Source organism: Clinocottus analis, unplaced genomic scaffold, assembly GCF_023055335.1.
Source record: "Clinocottus analis isolate CAN_PGR_092001 unplaced genomic scaffold, fCliAna1.0.p SCAF_4, whole genome shotgun sequence".
In the NCBI taxonomy this organism is placed as follows: Eukaryota; Metazoa; Chordata; class Actinopteri; order Perciformes; family Cottidae; genus Clinocottus; species Clinocottus analis.
In genome coordinates, this window is record NW_027176153.1 from 20,723,929 (window position 1) to 20,744,682 (window position 20,754).

The 20,754-nt window shown below is 47.3% G+C and overlaps 1 protein-coding gene across 12 annotated transcripts in view; it reads left to right on the forward strand.

Moving 5' to 3' along the window:
• Nucleotides 1–20,754, forward strand: part of camta1a (calmodulin binding transcription activator 1a) — a 275,394-nt gene that overhangs the window by 156,518 nt on the left and 98,122 nt on the right. For all 12 annotated transcript variants that reach the window (XM_068596799.1, XM_068596790.1, XM_068596791.1 and 9 more), the window contains one exon: nt 3,907–4,042. In XM_068596799.1, the coding sequence (XP_068452900.1) occupies nt 3,907–4,042 (136 nt within the window). The remainder of the gene's footprint in view (nt 1–3,906; nt 4,043–20,754) is intronic.

The window sequence follows — 20,754 nt, forward strand, 5'->3', positions numbered from 1 at the left end:
AAAAACAGCATGTATGGTATTAATCAAACCCAGTGCATCATGGGAACTAGGAAAGGGGCTGGAGCACACTTATCACTGCTCCAGCGGTTCACCAAGACACAACTCTTTCATTCTCTGTCACCCTTTTGACAAGAGCACACTTGAAACAGTTGAGTAATTTTGAGTCTGGTGTCCAGTAATAGTTGTATTGCTTGCTTAAATATGAAGGACATACTATGAATCCTTTTATTTATTTTGTATAGTCCATGAATAGCTCATTCTTGCCAAAAGAAAACGTGTCTGTATCTGCGCACAATAAGCCCGCTTGTGTTCTTCATGAATATGTTTATTCAAGTCAGAAATTTCAATCAATGTGTTTTTCACGGAACATTTTCGGATTCTGGCACGATTCACCAGAGCTGAGGATTCTCCTCACTGATCCCTGTCGGGAACACGAGCACCTCTCACACAGATTTGTCTCTCTCTGTCTGGCTGTTCTGGCTTCCACCTCCTCTCTGTGTTACTGCCTATCGGCCTTTAGACGCTGAAGCTGAGCCCGAGAGCTGCGTTTTGCCTCTGGGCCGAGGCTCCCCCTGCTTTGGGTTTCTTACCCATGCTGAACACGTCACCAACCTCATAACCCCCTCCCCCGCGCCCCCTCCCCCGCCCACCCTCTCCTGACTTTTTCAAATGAACAAATCTGATTGAGCGAATGCCATTACCTGGGTAAATGAATGATTCCTAAAGGACTGGACAAGGCCTAACACCACCCTGAGGGTAAAGCTTGTTATCGCAGCAAACTCCAAAGAGGAACGAGGCGGCTGTGGCGCTTGTGTGCACTTTGTCAGAGGCCTGCATTTCCATATTAATCTGCCACATTTAGGCATCTGAGACAGAGAGCCTCCTGTCACGCTTCTTTGATAACGGAGCAGTTAGCTTTTTCCCCTCATGTATAAATATGTATAATTCTGATAAGATTAATTGAAACGCCTAAGTATACAGTGGTAGGAGGATGAGTGGGAGGGAGGGAGGGAGGGAGGGAGGGAGACAGCAGCAGGAAGAGGAGACAAGTTATGTTGCCAAAGTATGCATTTTAGACCGGCCTCTACCTCAGACCGACTCCTGAGTGGGTGCCGAGGCGCTCTCCTCCCGGCCCAAAGTGCCTTGAATTGAAAATAGCATCTACCTAACAGTCCTCAAAAATAGCTGAGCTGATACGTTTTTGCGCAGAGCCGATAAATACGGCGTGGAGCCTCTGACACCGAAGCCTCACCCCAATTTCCAGTGCTCTGGAGGAGATCAGATAGCCCCGTGTCATTTGATTTTCTGCCTTATCTCATCTGCGCCCATCTTTTTGTCTCAAGCTGGGCTACATTTTAAGAGGCACACACACTCCCGGTATCTTTTTGAAGGACAAAACCCAGAATGATATCGAAACAAATAATCGGATCGCACCGACAGAGAGAGAGCGAGAGAGAGAGAGAGAGAGAAAGAGGGAGAGAGAGAGAGAGGGCCATTCTGCCGTTTGAACGATGCCAACTGCTGATGCAGGCATGTCGAACGAGTGTCCTTCAAGTGACATTTGGGATGCAAATCGGCGGAAGTACATGTTGAGATTGCGGCAATCTGCAAAGTTCTTAGTTCATGAGTGCCATTTATGATGGCGCCTCCACGATGGCTGACATTACGGATGCTGTAAACCAGAACACAATTTATACTTTGTGTATATCCCACACAGCCCATTGAGCAGTTCCCCACTTTTCAAACTGACCAATAAAAATGTCGGTTTAATAGTTGTTTTCTGCAAAGTATGCCGAGTGCTAAACAAGAGTGGGCAGTGAGTGAGGAGAAAAACAGCAGGAGAGAGGGAGGTGTGGGAGAGTGCAGGTGAGGGATCCTGAGACAGATGAAACAAGAGAGAGAGAGAGAGAGAGACGGCAGAAGAGGAGTCGGAGCGAGGGAGGAGACAAAGACGGTCCCTGGTGCGCATCTCGGGTTGACTGACGGCAAGAAGAGAGAGGGAAGGGAGGAGGAAAGGGAAGAAGGGAGATCAGCAAGGAGTGAGCACGTCAGTGTGTGAGTGGCGTCTCTCATTAGAAGGTGCTGTCAGGGGCCACAGAGGGGGGACTGCAGGGACCCCACCTCCCCTACCCCATCTCCTCCCCCTTCCGCTGGCCCCTGAGATCCGGCTGGGAAAATGATTGATGAGTGATACCAAGATAAACACGCGCTCTGGCCCCAAAAGGCAGCCCTGCAAAATGATGCATGCAGCGTTATAAATAAACCTTATGGAAAAAAAAGCTTTACAATAAACAACAAAACAATGCAAAACAACCGTTGGGTTTTCTTATTTTGAATTTCGTTAAAGAGGACACAAATCAACTCGGCTTTTGTTCTTTGCTTTGATGAGAGGTTTTTTTTCTCAATTTTTGTGTTCCTAGTTGTGTGTGTGTTGTGTCTATATGCATGTGAACAGTGAACACGAGGCTAACAAGGCTCACCAGATGTCTGCGTTCCCGACATCTCTCGGGGTCGGAATTTTTTCCCCGTTGAAACTTCCGACCTCGAAGCGTTCCAGGTGCGCGACGGCGAATGTAAACAAAAAAACCAACATGGCTGACCGTGACACACTGATATTTCACGCGTCCACATTTTGGATGCATATTTTTTTTTTTGGGGGGGGGGGTGCACGTTTTTCCGAATAACTGTTGTGCAGAGACGATTGCTTCCTGTCACCACCTACTTAATATCATCACAAAACCTATTCTGACATCAATAATTTTGACAACCTCTAGCATCAACATGTAGAACAGGTTTGACTATAACATGTTTTCATTGTAATTTACTTTAAGTTGCCTTTCAGCTGATAGTTTTTCCACCTACAATGTGCGCTTCCATTTTGTGTGTGATGTCGGACAACAGCTCACAAGTAGGAACTCCGACTTTGAGTGGTCTTCTGCTGTACTTTTTCTAGTAGGAGGTCAGGAATTGTTGTGTGTAACGCAGCATAAGCCGCTCAACAGATACTCTGCCTCCTCAGCAGCTTGGGCAGACTGCTTTCCCACTCGTGCCCTGCGAGGCCCCGAACACTGAGGCAAGCCTGCTCTCATTTGGTAGAGCTCCAAATCATAGCGAGCGAGCGAGCGAGCGCGCGCGTTTGTGTGTGAGAGCAAAAGTGCGTGGGGAAACTGTAGTGTGTCTGGGTTGATGCTGCAGATACCCACACCAAAACAAAAGAAATAATAATACAAATACAAAAACACCCACACAAAACTCAGTCCAACTGCTCACTCACTAATTGTTGAGTAAGTCATAAATGTTTTATGCTACACTTTCAGTTAATGTTTAGCAGCGAGCGCCAAATGCCTCTGTTACATATCGAAGTAGAAAGGCAGATTATCATCAAATAGTTACATTATATCATTATGAGCCTACAGGCTGTGGTCTGGTGGAGGGAGAATGAATTATGAATGGAGTGGAAGGGAGGATCTTCGTTCCCCCGAGGGACTTCCAACACCACAACTCATTTGAGTTGGATGAATCACAGATAAGGAAGGGAGCCCCCCCCCCACGCTGCTTGCATTACACACTGCCCTTCATGTAATTTACTCCGTGAGAAGAAGTGTCACTATAGCTGCTCGCGGCACACACACTTCTCATTGGGGCGAAATGTATGCTGAAGGGCGCTTTGTTCATTGTCAAACTGTGCATACCAATGCTGAAAAACACCATAAAGAAGTCTTGTCATCTAAGTCACTGGTGCATTTTCTGCCTGGCGCGGACTCATGTCGGGCCTCTTTGTACATCTCTAAAATGAGTCCCCGAGCTGTGCTGTAGCTTTGCCTAAAAATTCCTCTCATCTTTCTCTCTTTTGCTCTCTCTCTCTCTCTCTCTCTCTCTCTCTGCCCGGTCTCTCTCCGGATCCAGGCCGCAGAATGGGTCGATGATATTGTACAATAGGAAGAAGGTGAAGTACAGAAAGGATGGCTACTGCTGGAAGAAGAGGAAAGACGGGAAGACCACACGGGAGGATCACATGAAGTTGAAAGTGCAGGGAGTCGAGGTGAGTGCGCTTACAAGAGTTTGGATTCAGAGGGAGTGAAAGGGGGAGGCGGGGGTGTGGGGGGTGTATGTGGTGCAGGCGAGCGCCAGCCTTCACCCTGACACAGACAAACACAGGTCCACAGCGAGCTTTCCCCTGACTGTAATGGAGACAGTCACATGCTGCAGTCGGGCCGGCGTCTCCAAGGAGCCTTACCAAGAAACAATGCGGCACAACAATAGTTTTCCCTGGGAAGCCGGTGGAGTGGAACCAATTGTTTGTACCTTATTAAGGCTCTGGATGTTGCCTTTGCTCCAGAGAGCCTACATTAATCTTGCCGGCTCAAAGCAGTACTGTCGAGCCGGCGTTCCCTTACCTCACTCCACGTCACTCCGCATCCCAGCTGCTGCCATAAAGGGCCCAGATGTGGTCCGGGCCCCTGAGCAGTTCACCCGCCTTTTTGCTTTCAGTAGTGCTAAAGTTTGGGGCTTGGCTCTCTTTCTCATGATTTGGCCACAAGCGCACGGATGCCGGCAGCACAGAAGTTGAGAATTGGAAAAAGAGTTAGATTCTGGTCTCCTCTCCGTGTAAGTGTGTTCACATGTACACACACACACACACACACAAACACGGTCACATAATTCACACACACCTAACCACACACCTGAGGGAGTGGTGCTGTGAGTCTGTGTCACGCAGTGAGACAAAGACAAAGCTCAGGCATTCTCCCAGCAGGCCCACTGCTCTCTGTTTGTACTCCTCCAGATATTTGTCACTCCAAGAAAATGGCCTCTTCCTTTCGCCTTGCCAGCTCAGTGTCATCTCCAGTCCTGCAGTGGTTTGATAACCCGTTGGGACAACACACATCCATCCTTGCTGCACCGTTACGTTATTTTCAGTCAGCCAAACATGCGTTGACAGGGTTTTTATTGACACGTGAATAGAGATTATGTGCAGTAGTGTTTAGCGTGTTGGTTCACAGAACACACGTTGTACCCTGTGAGGTCTGCTGGCTTACATAAAGAGCCGAATCAAGATTTCTTAATCAAACCCTACACTCTTATAAAGTGCAGTATATTTTATATTTTTTATTTCGGCAACAGGATGAAGTCGTACTTGCCAATTTCACTTCTTTTTTGGGGGGTGAGTTTAATGTGTGAGGTCTTTTTAGCATGTCACACCAGCTTCAGCTCTAGGTCAGGTTATAATGAAAGGTGGTGTCATGACTGACCCTTTTAAGGTCTGTCCTCCCAAGAAGAGGCGAGGGGAGGTTTGATGCAGTAGAAGTTGAATCTAGAAGTTGTCTGTTGAACTCTGCTTGCACTGTTATTACTCTACTGTTTCCTCAAACCATCCCTACAGCGTGCATACATGTTCTATATGTTATATAAGCATATATCTAAAGCTTGAAAGTGGCAACGGATGGCAGTTTAATACATGCCAACTTCTACCTTACTTCTGCTACTTCAGCACTCCCCCCCCCAACAGAATGCTGTACTGTTTGACACTGTCCTATTTTCCAGCATCAATGCTGGTCAATGCTCCAGAAAAGCAGCCATTTTTTTCTTTAAAGCAACTCTCAACTGGCACATCACAGCTACTGTATCTTCTCTCGGCCAGTGATAACGCGTGCTCTTCTTCTGTGGTCTCATAGCTGTCACAATAGACAAGGAGAAACATATTGTTACTGTACAAAAATATCCGGACCTCTGTGACCAACTCATCTTTATGAAAATAATATTTAAAAAAGACATTTCTTGGCAAGGCATAGCTGAAGACATTTGCTCTTAAGGTGAAATGTAACACAAAAGATTCTTGAATCCAGGGCAGCGCTCCAGATTCCCCTCATACGCTCCACGCTGTATACGCCGTGTGGTCCTGATGACTTGTCAAGGCGTGTCCGATGTGTACTTGGGCCGCCAAATGGAGCACATCATATGATGCATTGCTGGCGGTGAGGGTCTGGATTTTAGCCAGACTGAAACAGAAGCAACTCATGCTGGAAACAGAAAGGTTATACAGCCCTTAAGTGTTTGAAGAACAGGCGTTTCTTTACATTCCAGTCGACACTTGACATGGACATTGAGTAATGCGCTGGTGACTATTACGGTATTTTATGTCCATCAGTAGCAATAAGACGTCAGAGGCAGAGCTGTCTGAATCACTAAACCTGTAGTGCGCAGTTTACAGTGTGCGACAACGTAACATAAAGGACGAACTAAAGAGCGATCATCAAGAGTCACACACGTGAGGACGGACGGAGGGTTCACTCGGTGTGATACTCCATTCTCTGATTTTCGCCGTGTGGGCTCTGATATGTTGTAACCAGTCTAATTTACCAGAGCTAATTGCTAATTGTGCTCAGCAGTGCAAGGTGTGTGAAGGTGAGCTTAGTGAAGTGAGAGAGGGCGAGCGGGAGATGGAGAGAGAGAGAGAGCACATAGAAGCTGACTTATGGCTGCAATTGGATCATAGAAATTGCACCAAAACTTCTGCTATTTCACACACGGTACATAAGAATACAGTGCACACACACACACACACACACACACACACACACACACACACCGTCCCTGCTGTGACGGTGTGGTGTGATCCTGTGCTTGTGTGTGTGCACACATCTAGACAGCCTTGGAACACCTGAGTCATGTCCCGCGATCGGCTCACCCCACAAGACCGACTGAGGGAAGCGATCCATCACCGCCGTAAGCATCCTATGATGGGAACCGTGACCCATAATGCACAGGCATGTTTACTGTAAGCACATCCAAATGACTTGACCTTTGCCCTTCTGTACAGTGAAAGTTTGAGGCCACGGGGAGAGGATGAAGATCGATCTCTTTCTGCTTGGTACTGTATTTCGATGACGAAGGGAAAAGATCCATTTGAATGCATAATTCATATCATACCTTCACAAGGCAGAGCACAAAGAGTTGACAGAAGTTGAGCGCAACCTCAATTGTTTTACATGAGGGGAGGGGAGGGGGGGGGTCTTTACATCCCTCATGCTCTGTTGTAGCCGCTCTGATTCCCCAGCCACCCAGTGCTTAATAGAGGCTCTGTGGTTATTACATGGGCCAGGTTTAGTGCACAGAGAGGCGCTGTGGGTAGCTCAGACCCGTGATGTTCAGTGGCTCCGGCGAGAGAGAGAGGCTGCGAAGTCCGGGAGCGAAGGCCCTTCTGGGGCCTGCTAGAGGCAGCCTAGCGTGGCATGAGTGGATGTCAGCGCGTGCTGCTTGCTGTCCTGTCCACTCTGCAGTGCTGGCTCAGCAGCCCGTGTAAACCGAGGCTCTACCCTCTTTCTCGCTTCCTCTCGCTCCCGTTGAGGGCCCTTTCTCCCTCCGTTTCCCCCCGTCTTTGAATTCTTTCCCCGAGATTTTTCTTCGTCTCCGCTCTCGACCCGTCTCCTCCTCGCTGCCCTTTCCTCTCCTCCTCCTCCCCACCACTTCCTTCTTCTTCCACTACCCTCCAAGTCCACCGTCCAGACGGACGAAACCTTGAGTCGGACGGTAATGCTCCCTGTTCCCTAAAATTGGAGCGCGGGGCATGTTGCGGCATTAGCGCTTAACAGGCCGTGAAATAGCAGCCTGCCTTTCTGACGTCTCCCCCATCACTCCAGGTGAGTTGGCCAGACGGCTGGATAAATGAGCGAGCAGCACCCTCCCCATCTACCAGCATGCATTTTGGGACACCGGAGGAGAGATGTCCATCAGCGATTATCTCACCACACCCCTGCTCTTACCAAGCTCAGGTTGTCCACCAGCTCCCTCCGACCACAGGCAAAACCTCCGTGGGGGACCCCCCCCTGTGGCGAGGATGTCCGGTGGCCGCCCATCACTCAGGATCCTCGGTTACACCACGTTTTGATTGGTTTTCATTCTCACAGAGTGATGTCATCGTAATCCAGGCTATAGGGTCTGAGCGTGTGCATCGCTCTAGCATCCCCTGGCTTCTCGCTGTGAAATAGCAGAGACCTGGAACACATCTGCTCTGACTGACTCCGGCTGATATCCGTTCTGCTTCTTGTCGAGCTTCTCCCCCCCCCTCCGATGCTACTACCTCTTCTCATCTTCTGATTAGCTGTTAACGTCGACTTAACACCCCCCATCTCCTCCACCCCTTCTATCCCTTCTCCCCATTATTCCTAAGCTTTAATAAACTCCCTAAAATACGGATCGATTTTCTCTTAAGTGAAGGTGGCAGTGCCTCTGACTTATTTCATTACCACGGGCTAATTATACCGATTGAAATGAGCTTCTGCTCTTAAGGTGTGCTGTGCTGCTCTGCGCCTCTGCGCTCCCAAGACTTTTAATGCCAATACAGTTCTCCACCAATTCCCTAAATCCCATTCCTGCCTCAGCTCAACCCCACCCATCCCTTCACCCCGGCCTTTTCACCCTCCACCACCTAAATAATCAGCTGGTGCGTCCTGAGCCCCCGTAACTTGTCATTTCATGTTGGATCCACCCTAATGTGTGATTTCAACTGTGCAACTGTGCAATGAAGGAAGGTAATGGAGCATGCTGGTGGCTCAATCGCTCTGTTCATTGATAATAATGAAGACAAATGTCAAAACATTAGTTGCTAATGTTGTAATGGAGTGGATGCTAGTGGATGCGCGCTGGATGGCACAGTGCATTGGCTTTCAATATCACATGACCTTCAACATTTAACTCCTCTTTACTCGCCTTGCCCTTCAGTTTTGCAGCAAAATCAAACACTGAACATGTTTCGTCCACCCCGGGCATATTTCTATCTTAATTCCATACTCCGTGGAGGCACAGCTTCATACCTTGTTTGTCTGCTAGTTAAAACACAATGGGAGGGAGGGGGGGAGAAAAAAATAGCATTCCACATTTTTAACGCCACCTGAGTGGGCTGCATTGGTGAGTTGTCGTCAAACTAGCGGCATATCTGTGGAATGGAGTTGCTTTGTGTGGCTGTTTGTGTTTGCGGGAGCAGCGGTAGCACTGATTTACAGATGCAGTGGTTTATACCAGCAGATTGCGAGGCCAGATGTGAGAGGGCACTAAACAAGCCCTGTTTCTGAGAGGAGGTGACGCTGTGCATGCTCTCCCCTCCCCCTCGAGCCCCCCCGCTCCAACTCAACTGTGAAATTAAGATCAGATTACTGATACAGGCAATCCCCAAAAGCAAAAAAGTTTTTATTTTCCATTTTTATTCAAACTTATAGGCTGTCTTTTCGACAGCAGTCAGCTGCCTGCTCTGTAAAGACAGTAAATCGATTACTGCTTCCATTGTCTTCTCTCTTCTCCCGGAGCCTGCTTTGTTATTCTCTATTTTTTTTTTTTCCCTTTTGCCTTGGAGCTCACACAGCTAGCTCTTCCTTTTTGAATTACCTGATTGTGGAGGAGTTAAGACCAATCTGTTTGTGATATTTCAAAGAACAGTTTCCATGGTTATAACTCTTAACCCTCTCCGCTCACATACAGTACCAGTCATCGAGCGGTTGCATATGCACGGGAAGAATATGGTTTCGCTACGACAGGTTTGTCTCACGCGTGCGTAAATCATGGTTTATTTAATAAGGGGACTGTGCACATTAATACAAAACATTTCTGTTGAAAGAGTTAGCCAAGAGGCTGTTTTCCATCCAGAGCCCCGAGAGGCAGATGTTAAAAAACTAAAACAACAGAAATATAATTGAAATATACAAGGATTACAAAATGTTGTCGTGCACAACATTCAAACACAGCTTTAAAAAACAACAACAAAAGACCTGAAGGTAGATGATGGTCGACCGGCGGACAGACAGCGGACAACAGACAAACTATTCATGCTAACACGAGGTGAACATAAACTTGGGAGGAGAGAGAAATGCTTCATGCTGTAATAATAAACAAATACACAGTGGGTTCTGATTCAAAGGCCTTTATTACACATTGCAGCATTTAACTTTGGATGTTGCCCTGCAAGGGAGGGAGGTGATGGAGCCAGGTATTCATTTTAGGTTGTGTGATTTACTTTTACTTATTTATTTTTATCCAGCACAGTACATTAAAGCAGTAATCCCCTCTCCAGCATAATGGCTTAATGGGGGTTGTTATGTTGTTATTAGTGACTGAACCAAAGCCTTCCCACATGAACGCCTTACCCCCAGCATTTGGGAGCGTCCACTTTACCCATGGTTTTCCTTAAAGACCACAGTAATTAGTTTTCCTCTCTTACTTCTAACAATTGTGAATCACTCAGCAGCAGTTAAGCCCTCAGTGTGCCTTTCACCTTTCGCCTTATCGCCATTTCAATCCAGCCGCCGGATTTGAAGGGGCTAATTTTGGAAAAAGGTTGCTGTAGGGAGTGGATGTATAATGGGGCCTGTCAAAAAAAAGAGAAGAAAAAGTGCATTATCGACAGCATCCGTTATTTATTGGACCACTTGTTGCCACGTGTTGTAGGGTTGTCGTAATGAGCCATCTCCATTGGGACCCCTGGCTTTATTGTGAAGGGATAGGAGGACATTTAGCAAAGAAAGCAGCCGAAGAAATATTCAAAATGGTGCAAAGCTTGAGGAATTTGACCTCCCATTAAAAGACTGGCTTCATGAAAAGCTCCCCACCGCGGCTTCAGACCTTCCACCTGGTTTCCAAGGAAAAGGGGGGAGAACTGTCCAGCTGCTACACACACCTGTTTCCTCGCTTCCAAACCAATTCGGAGGAATAATGGAGCTCAGTCAAAGTGGAGCTGACTGGAAGTCATATTACTGTTTTTATTCTGTGGCGACACTCAGACACAAAATCTTTTGAGACAGAAACAGGGGATTCTTCTCAGTGCTTCACATGTCAGTCATTATCTGTGTTCTTACTGTTGGTGTGTACCAAATGAAGTGATTTTTTTTGCCAGCGTTTGATATATGTAACCCCCATGGGAGTAGCAGAGCAGAACCAACTCCAGATATGCAAAGCAGGGGCAGGAGATTTGTAGAGAGGGTGAAGGAAACGGAGCACTGCAGGCAGTAAGCAGGCTTTGCATGACTCTATGGTTTGTGAGTTCTCCTTCTTGTTGTTGTTTTGGTCTTGTGAGCAAAACAGAGATCCCTGGGCGACTCTTTGGCCTGGCTTTTATGTAAATGAGAAACTTTGGCCGAGGCTTTCTACCTTCTACCGTTTCTCAGTTTCCAGGCCCAAAAATGCTCCCCCGAGATCCATCCTGATCCGAACACAGCACCTTCAAGTGATACCGAGTCCTGAAAGGCCCCACTCTGGTCTGGCCCATTGATGGAGTCAGTTTCGTTTTCAAGGCGGAGTTCAAAGAAAAGCAAGTAGTTTAAGTATCCGCTCACCTCCCTTATGTCGGGGGTGCGAGTTCTCTGCGAAACCTCCGTTTAATGATCTCCAACCAGCTATTGGCTGGTTTCATTTCTCAGGCATTTTCTACAGGTCGGGGTCAGCCGAGGCCTTGAGTATTGAGTACAATCAGAGAGTGGTTTTCTATTCCTGAAAACCGGTGAAATGCATTATATAGATTGCTTGAAATGCCTCGGATAGCTCTTCAGGACATGCCTTTTTACTGAATCTGCGCTTTTTTTCTCTCCTTCCCTTTCTCCCCATCTGTCTTTATTGTGTTCCCTTTTTCCTCTCGTTCTTGCTCTATTTCTTACCTCCATCTGCTTCATCCCTTTTGAGAACGCCGCCTCCTCCGACGGTCTCCGTTAACGGTGAGGCCGTTCCTGTGGCGAAGGCAGACCCCTATGTCAAGAGAAGCAGTTTTCTTTTGTGCGCTGTGAGGCCTTTTGGCAGAACTTCGTCTCTTCTTCCCCCCCCCCCCGCTGGCTCTGGAACACTTGGTTCTTTTAATATCCGTCAGATGGCGAGCGCAGCGCCGGTGTTTAGGATACTACTATACACCGAGGGGCGAGGGCTTTGAGGAGGATTCATCCAGTGACATTATCTCCTCTTTACTCACAAGCGCAGTACAGCTGGCCCCACGATTCCACAAGAGCTCTTTTTTTTTTCTGCCTCATCTGCAAAAAAATATTTGTGTATTGACGTTTGCAAAGAGATGAATTTGTTATACCCAAGCGTCTCGCTCATCGGCTACCTTTATCTTTCCTTTTTTTCCGCTTTGGCTATTTATTCTGCTGGCTTGCCGCACATGGCCTATGTATTATTAAGCAGCAACACAGAGGTTTAGATGTAATGTGCTGCTGTGTTACATTTAATAGCTGCAAAATCAAAATGTAGCATTGCTCCAACATCCACTCTTCAAAGGAGGTATAATGAGTGGAGCTGCAAAGTTCAAAGAGAATGGTTAAGTGTTTGTATAGAATTATACAGGGTGAGCAACTGTGCTTTCCTCAGAGTGATATTGAAAGGTTTGATATTTTACATGAAAGGGTGCTAAAGAGGAGTTTAACACAGGAAACAGGTTTAACCCTTCCGCTTTGGGCAACAGAGGAATGACTAATCCAGATAAAAGTCTCCTCATTAATGCTCTTATGTTGTAAGTTTTGTTCAGTCATAACTTTGTGTCCTGTTTTCTCTTCCTTCCACCGTCTCTTCTTGTATTTATATTGCATTTCACATCTCTGACTCCGTTCCTGGCTGTTACATCAGTGGTAACCTTGTTCTTTTCAAAGTGTTCTGAATAGATGTTCCCTTCCACGTCCTATGCATCACACACATCTTTTTAGTTTCTGTTGATTTTTTGTTGTTGTTGTTTTTGCCATGTATTTTCTGTTGATAGTGCTGAAATGAAAGGCAACAACAGACAGTTGTGGATTTCTATCGCACACTTAAATGTGGAGAGAGAATGAGTCATTTGTGTAAGCCCAAGGGGGTGCTAAGCTGGTTCTGCATTGTGTGTCGACACCGGTCCCCTGTTAATGTCACTGCCACTAAATAATGATGCTTGCATGCAAACAGCTGCACTGATGTACACACACACACACACACACATACTGCCTCTATGGACATTTGTTCGATTAAACAAAATCTCAGGAGAAAAAGAATCGTGTTATTTCATGCATGTATGCATGTATGTATGTATGTGCCACATATGTGACTGAATTTCCTAACTGAATGTGCCCGTAAGCCCAGATAGTAAAACCACCAAAGTCATAAATGGAGCCTGTTATTGCGAGAGAAAAAAAATTTAAGTTAAAAGATATCCCCCCCCGAAAAAATACCCTATGTGATAGATGAAAATGGGAGAGATAAAAATGAATCAAAAACGACTGTGGACTGTGGAAAATAAAAGACTGATGAAAAGGAGAAGAGAGGGCAAGAGAGGCTTAGAAGGTGGATGGATGGTGAGGGAGGGAGGGAGGAGGGGGAGGAGGGAGGCGAGCGTTGAGCGGAGAGGAGAGAGAAAGCCGGAATGAACGATATATAGCCCCTGGCAAACAGAAAACAATTGTTACACTGCCTCCCATAACCCACTTCAACCTTAAACAGCAGATTTTTTTCACTCAATTAATTTCTACACATTGGAGCAGAGGCCTTGGCTGAAGCGGGGCTTTTATGTGCTCCTGCAGCTACACTGCCTATACACGTCTCTCTCTCTCTCTCTCTCTCTCTCTCTCTCTCTCTCTCTCTCTCTCTCTCTCTCTCTCTCTCGCTCTCGCTCTCGCTCTCGCTTTCTCTCTCTCTCTCTTTGTCTGACACTTTCTTTCTCTTTTTTTTTTTCTTCTTCCAGAAAATGAACACAGTGCATTTGAATGGACTGGAACACTTTGAGAGATGAGGCCTGAATAAACAGCACACATTGTAAAAATAGCTCTCGCACAAACAATTGATAGAAACTGTCCTTTTGATGCTCTCGTCGGACAAGGAAATCCCTTTTAACGTAATCAGCGTTATCAAAGGCGGTCGCGTAAGCGCTTCACGCGGACTTTGAAACCTGACTTAAAAGTGCAATCACACGTTCAGGCGAATGTTGTTGTTTTTTTCCCGGTGTCCACGGTCTCAAGTGATTCTCATCAGACGTTGCGTGCAGATCTGAAAGAGAGCGAGAACATCAAGAAAGTCAACCCTGTGAGACTTCCAGGAAGTCGCCTGATGGAAGAACACAATGTCCATTCAGTGCTCTAATCACAATAATAACAACGACGAAAAAATAGTAGTGATGATGATGATCGCGGACACACTCGCGGGAGCAAACCGGGCCACGGTGGCCCTTTTGTGGACAGCAGGTCGGTCTGCCTGAGGGCTGAGGGAGCAGGCAGAGACAGATGGACAGATAGATAGGGGAGGGCATGACTGAGCTGTGTCTGTGTGTGGTGAGTGAGGGCCAGTCGGAACAACATGAATCATGGCTCCAGTTGAGAGAGGAGGAGATCAGATCAATAACAGCCAAGAGGAGGGAGAGAGAGAGAGCGAGCGAGCGAAAGAGGATGAAGGGAGGACACAGGAGGTGTTCATCACTGGACCACCCCGACTCCCAGCATGCCCACTTTTTTTTCCTTCTTCTCGCTTCACGCTGTACAGTTAATGTAATGTATCGAGCGAAAGCGCCGGTTCATTTTCTGGCTGAAAAACTGAAACGTAGATGTGCCCGTATGGATACAGACGCCGTGGTCCATTGTGGAAGTCGGACTTATTGATTATTCCAATGTAGTCAAACGCGGCAACCCACGGCCGTCCTGCGTGACGCTCACGTGCTAATTTCACTTCGGCGAAAGTGTCGACCGGCAATTAATCTAATCGTCCGCCTTTTTAAAATGCATTTTAAAAAAAAAAAATATTCCAGCCACATTTTGGAGCGTGCCAGTTTTTTTCACAGCGTTGGGGAAAAAAGGAAGCACTAAATGATGAATTCGTCTCTCTTTTAGTCTTCAGGCACTTTGTTTGATTGTGCATGAGCATGTTTAGTTTGCGTGAGTGTGAGGGAGTGCAAAGGCTCAGCAGTGGTCATTTCTCATTAAGGGACCGGCGTGCCTGGGGAGAGGCCTGTTTTTTTACACAGTCGGTGTGTATGCTCGGAGCAGTAGCCACAGAGGTAGTGGCCAGTGTTGGATGGGCTGTCTGGGTGTTTAAGCATGCTACACACATACACACACAAGTGTAAGATGGCCAAGCTCTCTTCCATTGTACTGTGGAATGGGCAAGCAATTTTTCTCATCCCTCCTTTTTTTTTCATATAATTTGGTCGATAAAGGTGAAGGACGTTTCATCGCTATTTCTCCCCCACCCTCCCCCAACCTCACCACCACCACCCCTCTCCCTCGACTCCCTCTTCCTCTGCTCTGTCTCAGAGTGAAATCCCGAGATAAAGCTCGGCGGCGCTCCATGTTTAATGGAGCTTAATCCCACAGATTTGAGATACGGAGCTGTGAGGTAATTCCCCCGTGCCCATCTTCACTAACACAGAATGGCCATGTGACCACCTAATTCTGCCTCTTTGCTCGATACAGGCAGAAAGATAGACAGGTGGACAAACGGACCAGGAAAAGAACGTCACTCTGACAAGGATGAATCTTTTTTTTTTCTTCTTTATTTTTTCAAGGAATTCATCAGAGAAAAAGGGTCGCGCTTTTCTCGGGATCACAAATTGCTCACCGGCTCATCTGCTGCGGAAAACATATTTTCTGCCGTACTTTCCCCCTCAACTGTGCCAAAGTAAAGACGTGGTCATCTTTACTTTACGGCTGGTCAGTCAACCTCCCTCTTGATGGGGGGGATTTATAAATTAATCTGCCACGCAGAGATGAATATGAGCCAAAGCGACGACTTTTGGAAGAGTCAGAAGTGAAAGCTTAGTGTCCGGAGACAGTACTCCGGCCACAGAATCACGTCAGAGTTAAGAGGGTTGGCCGGCTTGAGACTATTTGTAGAAGCCATGTGCTGGGAAGTATTCTCCCCACCAACAATCCTCCTTAAGTGATGAGCTGACAATTTACCATTCGCCCTGCCAGTGAAAATATTTTCAATCCGAGTGCATAAACCTCCCATGGCAGGCAATACGCCAAGACCTCTTCTTCCATCTGACACTTTTTGTTTCAGAATAGCCACTGTGTGGTTCAATTTACCCCGAGACATGCTTGTCAGGCCCGCTTGACATGAGCAGCGTTGTCAGTGTGTAAAACAGTCCACATGGATGATTGCAGAGCAGCGCTGGTTGTTAGTGAGGTTTGAGAGGAAGGAAATGTGCATGTTTCCAAATATGTCCGTTTTTTTAATACACGCTGAAAAGGAAACGAGCGGCAGCTCTTATTTAATCAGTGTTGGTATGAAGACTCTGGAAGAATACATGCAGCTCCCCACAGATTACCCTGCCAGCTCTTATGCCACCTTTTCTCTCTTCACCCATTGTTTTCCTTCCTTTGTGTCCTTCATCATCTTCTGTCCTTTATATCCACAGCGTTCTACAATCTTCTCCCGTCTCCTCCCCTCTCTCCTCCCGTTGCCCCTCAGGTATAAGACACCTAATTGTCATGGGAGTAGAGGCAAACCGCAGGGCAAAAAAAAAAAACAACGACACACAAACACTGTATAGTTATTGTCCAAAACAAAAACAGCAGCAGCAATCAGAAAAGCCACACACACACTCACAGGCATCAGGGTGTCAGTGTACTGGGGGCAGAAGCTGAATGTTCGGAGCTGTGTTTGTGGTTGTTTATGTGTGTGAGTGTATGTTTTTGGCAGGTGAGGGGGCACATCGTCCTTTATAGCTGCACTCTGTCTGGCACTGTCACTTCAAGGTCTCAATCGCTTGCCATTCTGGGTCCCAACCACTGCCAGCGCAACCGATCCACCTCTGCCAAGGTCCTCCTCATCCCTCTGCTACTGCTCTTCTCTCTCCTCTTTTGCATAATTACCCAGGTAATTGTGGAGTAATTGACTGCATCACCTGCTCCTAGGAAGCTCTGGCATTGTTTAATAAACAGCTGGAATATGCGCCACATGTTGTTGGAGAGGAAGAGGAAGAACATATTGGGGTGGAGGGGGGGAAGGGCTGGAGATTGGTGGGGAAGAAGTTAGGAGGAGGACCCGAAGAGAGCCGGGCGGCGAGAACGTCCAAATGCTAATTTCCCCCGAACACAGACACACACATATAACGCTCTCTAGGCAAGACCTGAACTTGTTATGCGAGGTGAACATATTATTGCCCGTGGAAAGATTGGCGAGGGAGAGGGTAATGAGAGTGGGAGATGGATAGATTTAGAGACGCGGGGAAGAGAAGAGGCAACAAAAAGTGAGCGAGGGAAAGTTTTCGGCATGAGAGAATGAGACGGATAGACGGAAGACGGAGCGAAAAAAAAAACGAAAAAGGGGAGAGAAGGGGGGGGGGGGGGGGGTGAAGCGAGCCTCTCAGGGCTAATGACATTAAGGAGGTCTGATGAATCGACACCCGCTGAGTGTTATTGACGTCCCCTGAGCCTGCCCAGGCAGAGCCGGCCTCCCTGCCCGGGTATTGGCTCGCCCTGCTCCTCAATTAAACCGCCTGATTAGATTCCCTCGGTTGTGCCCTCTCACGGGGTTGAGCAGGGTGGCATGATGGATGTGATGGGCTGGATTATCAGCGAGGGGTGTCACCCGTGCCCCCGCCTGAGGGGGGAGGGGGGCACCAGACGATGGGTTTGACCAGTCGTCGCAGGGGCGTGTAGGCGGGAGGGCAAAGGGGGGTTGAAGGGGGGGGGGGGGGCGCGGCGCCAGTCTCTTATTGAGGCTGTCAATCATCGGCCGCTTACAAGATAGAGGCTGCGTCTCCGCGCCGAGATGCACAGGGGTAATTACTATTCCATCTCACTTGGCATCTAGATATATGAGGCTGTTCACAACCGCTGACCTCACACGGCAACCGTTCACCATCTTTGAGATTGTTCGAGAAAGCTCTATTTGCATATCCCGTCCTTCATTCACTAATCCTTCAAAGAGGAACTCAGAACTGGAACTGTGCTCAGGTACTGCAGATGCCGCGGGGTTTTAAAAAATACATATCCGTCCGCTATTCGTTGACCAAAGTAAGTAGGGGAAACTGTGTGATTCTCCACAGTTTAGCTTCGCCGTCACCTGTGTTCCTACATTAGTCGGTAATGTGGAGGGGTGCGGGTAGGATGTGTCCTTAACCCTATTCTCTCCGTTTCCTGGTTGTGACAGTTTCTCACAACCATTCATCAACATCTTGGCTCTCGTGGTGCAAAAAAAAAAAAAAAAAAAAAAAATGGGGCAAGTCAGGTAAGTGTCCCAATTCAGCAGTTTTGAAAGGCAGTAACTAATGATATCTCAGGAACTGGGGGCTGCTGCTGTTTCCCTGAGAACTTTCCTTCCAGTTCCATTGTGTGTTTGTGTGGCTGGATAGCCAGCTAATGGCCTGTCTCTGATGAATTAGGGGGTCTGACACCTTGCAAACACACTCTCCCAAGGTCAGAGCGGCCCACAGATTACCATATTCGGAGGTTTTAACAATCTAACACAGCCTCAAGTCAGTCGGATGACAATTGAGTCGAGCACACGAGAAGATAAGGGAGTTGGAGGATGGGGCGGGGGGGGGGGAGGTTGATCCAGAGGAAGAAATTGCTTTTAAAGTGGAGAAAACCTGCAGTGATCTCCGCCGCTGATGTCCCCAACAGAGGCTGTGACGCCAAGTGTCCATTTGTGCATCCCTCTCAGTTAAGTCGCTCACGCAGTTGTTCACTCCGCACTGTTATCCCTTCTCTTTATTGAAAAGCTGATATTCAACCCTCCAGTTCCGTGTTAAAGAGTCCTCTTACACCCAGGAAAGTGCTTAGTGAATGTGCTCTGCTCAAGCGCTTCCATATTTCTTCACACTAGCACCAAGTTGTTTTCAAATGCAACGTGATATAACGCCCCATTATGCCGCGTAACATATTGTATAATGCATTACATTGATTTATGACGCGGCGTGGTCAATGTGTCAGCCTCGCTGTCAGGTGGACGCCGTCACGAAGGCGTGGATCACATAATCCCCGTCGCTGTCGGGGGAAAAAGGGAGCGTTTGGAATAACACAACCACATGCAGGCGCAAACATTGACTCATATATCTAAACAAAAATACAGGCGCGCAAACACGCGCCTGCACACGGAGGAATATTGTTACACATAAGGGCACACACACACACACCCACACACTCGCCATATGTGTCTGCAGGGAGCTGGCTAAAATGTCAAGCAATGTGCATGGCTGCCTCCTGTCGACACCTCTCTCCTTATTTCACAGCAGCACCTGGTGGTGACAAAGAGGAGAGGAGAGAGCCTCCCCAGGAGAGAGAGAGAGAGAGAGAGAGAGAGAGGAGTCCACCCCGGTTCCCAGGAATACAACTCTCTCCGTCCCGTCATGTTCCGCTTGCCCGTCAATCTCAGCTCAGCTGCTTAATTTTTTTTCACTTTGAATTGACAATGTTGGAGCCCCTGCCAAAGTTTGAGGGGATTTTAGACATAGCGCCGAAGCCAAGGAGCATAATGAATGAAAAGCCCCCTTCCCAAATTGATTTCAAACTAAATCAAACCCCGGTATTCAATTATCTGCCAGAGCATGCCCCACTGAGGAACTTTAAAGTTGTATAGGCAGAGTGCGAGAGAAAGGAGAAGGAGGAGGAGGAGGAGGAGGAGGGGGGAGAAAGCCAGGAAAGACGACGGTCGGAGCAGAATGCAAATGACTCCGTCCCTGTGTGGTGTCAGAACAGGTGGCCCAGTGGTAGCGCTGGGGCTGATGAATGAGCTGTTGAAGTGGAGCCCATTGCTACCTCTAGCTAGTGGCAGCTCCAATTCTGCCTAGTTAAGCATTTGGCCTCCTCTGCCAGGAAGGCTTAATTGAAGGAATCATCACAGGGACTGGAACAGATCTGGTGTTACTGGGACCAAATTGTCTGTCTGCCTAAGCAGACTGTAACATCATAATAGCGTGACACTCTCCATCCACTAATCACAAAAAGTGTTTCATTACAGGACACCAGACCCAGGACCACGTTCCCTTTTAATTACGTCGCACCCGGTGTGCATTGCTTCGTCTCAGCCATGAGTTGAAGGATAATGCCGGAAGAATTTTTTATTTCCCCGTTGGCAGTTTTACCTATTAAAAGTCTGAACCCAACACTGTATTTTTTGCTGCAGTCAGAAGCTACTCCTTTATGATCCGTCCATGTAGATTACTGGCTCCCACTGTTGTTTAAAAAAAAAAAAAAAAAAAAAGGAAATCCATTAAAAACAGCTCACAAAGACATACTGCTGCTCTGACTCATGTGATACATCATGTTGAAAGCACGTGTATTGCTGGTTTTCCTAACATGCCTTTATCACTCAGGTAATTACTGTTTTAGTATCATTTAATACAGTATTACACCTGCACGAGGAAGACAAAATGTCTCGTTCTTTTGTGACATTTACTTTTTTTCCCCTCCCTTAATACAGTCCAACGCAGCCCGCTGGACATTATTCACACCAGACAAGGCAGACCACGAGGCAGGGAGCAGAAGGAACACACACTGATTGGTTTATCTAAGCAGAGACCAGCGACTTTTTTATTGTATCAGAGAGGGGAGGGTAATTATTGGTAAATTACAAAAACCTGTCCTGTCAGCGATATCAAGCAGAAACCAATCAAGTCATTGACACCGCAATTGTGTTCCAAAAAAACAAGTCGCCTTTGGCCCTCCGCCGCACCTGCGCACAGTGTATCGAATGTTTGGCCTAACTAATGAACGACTGAATGCAATTATAACGTACTATCTCTGAAATTAGGCCTGCCATGGTGTTAATTACATAATTACTGAAGATGTCAGCTCTACGCGGGAGGGTGGAGTGTCAGCGGAGAGA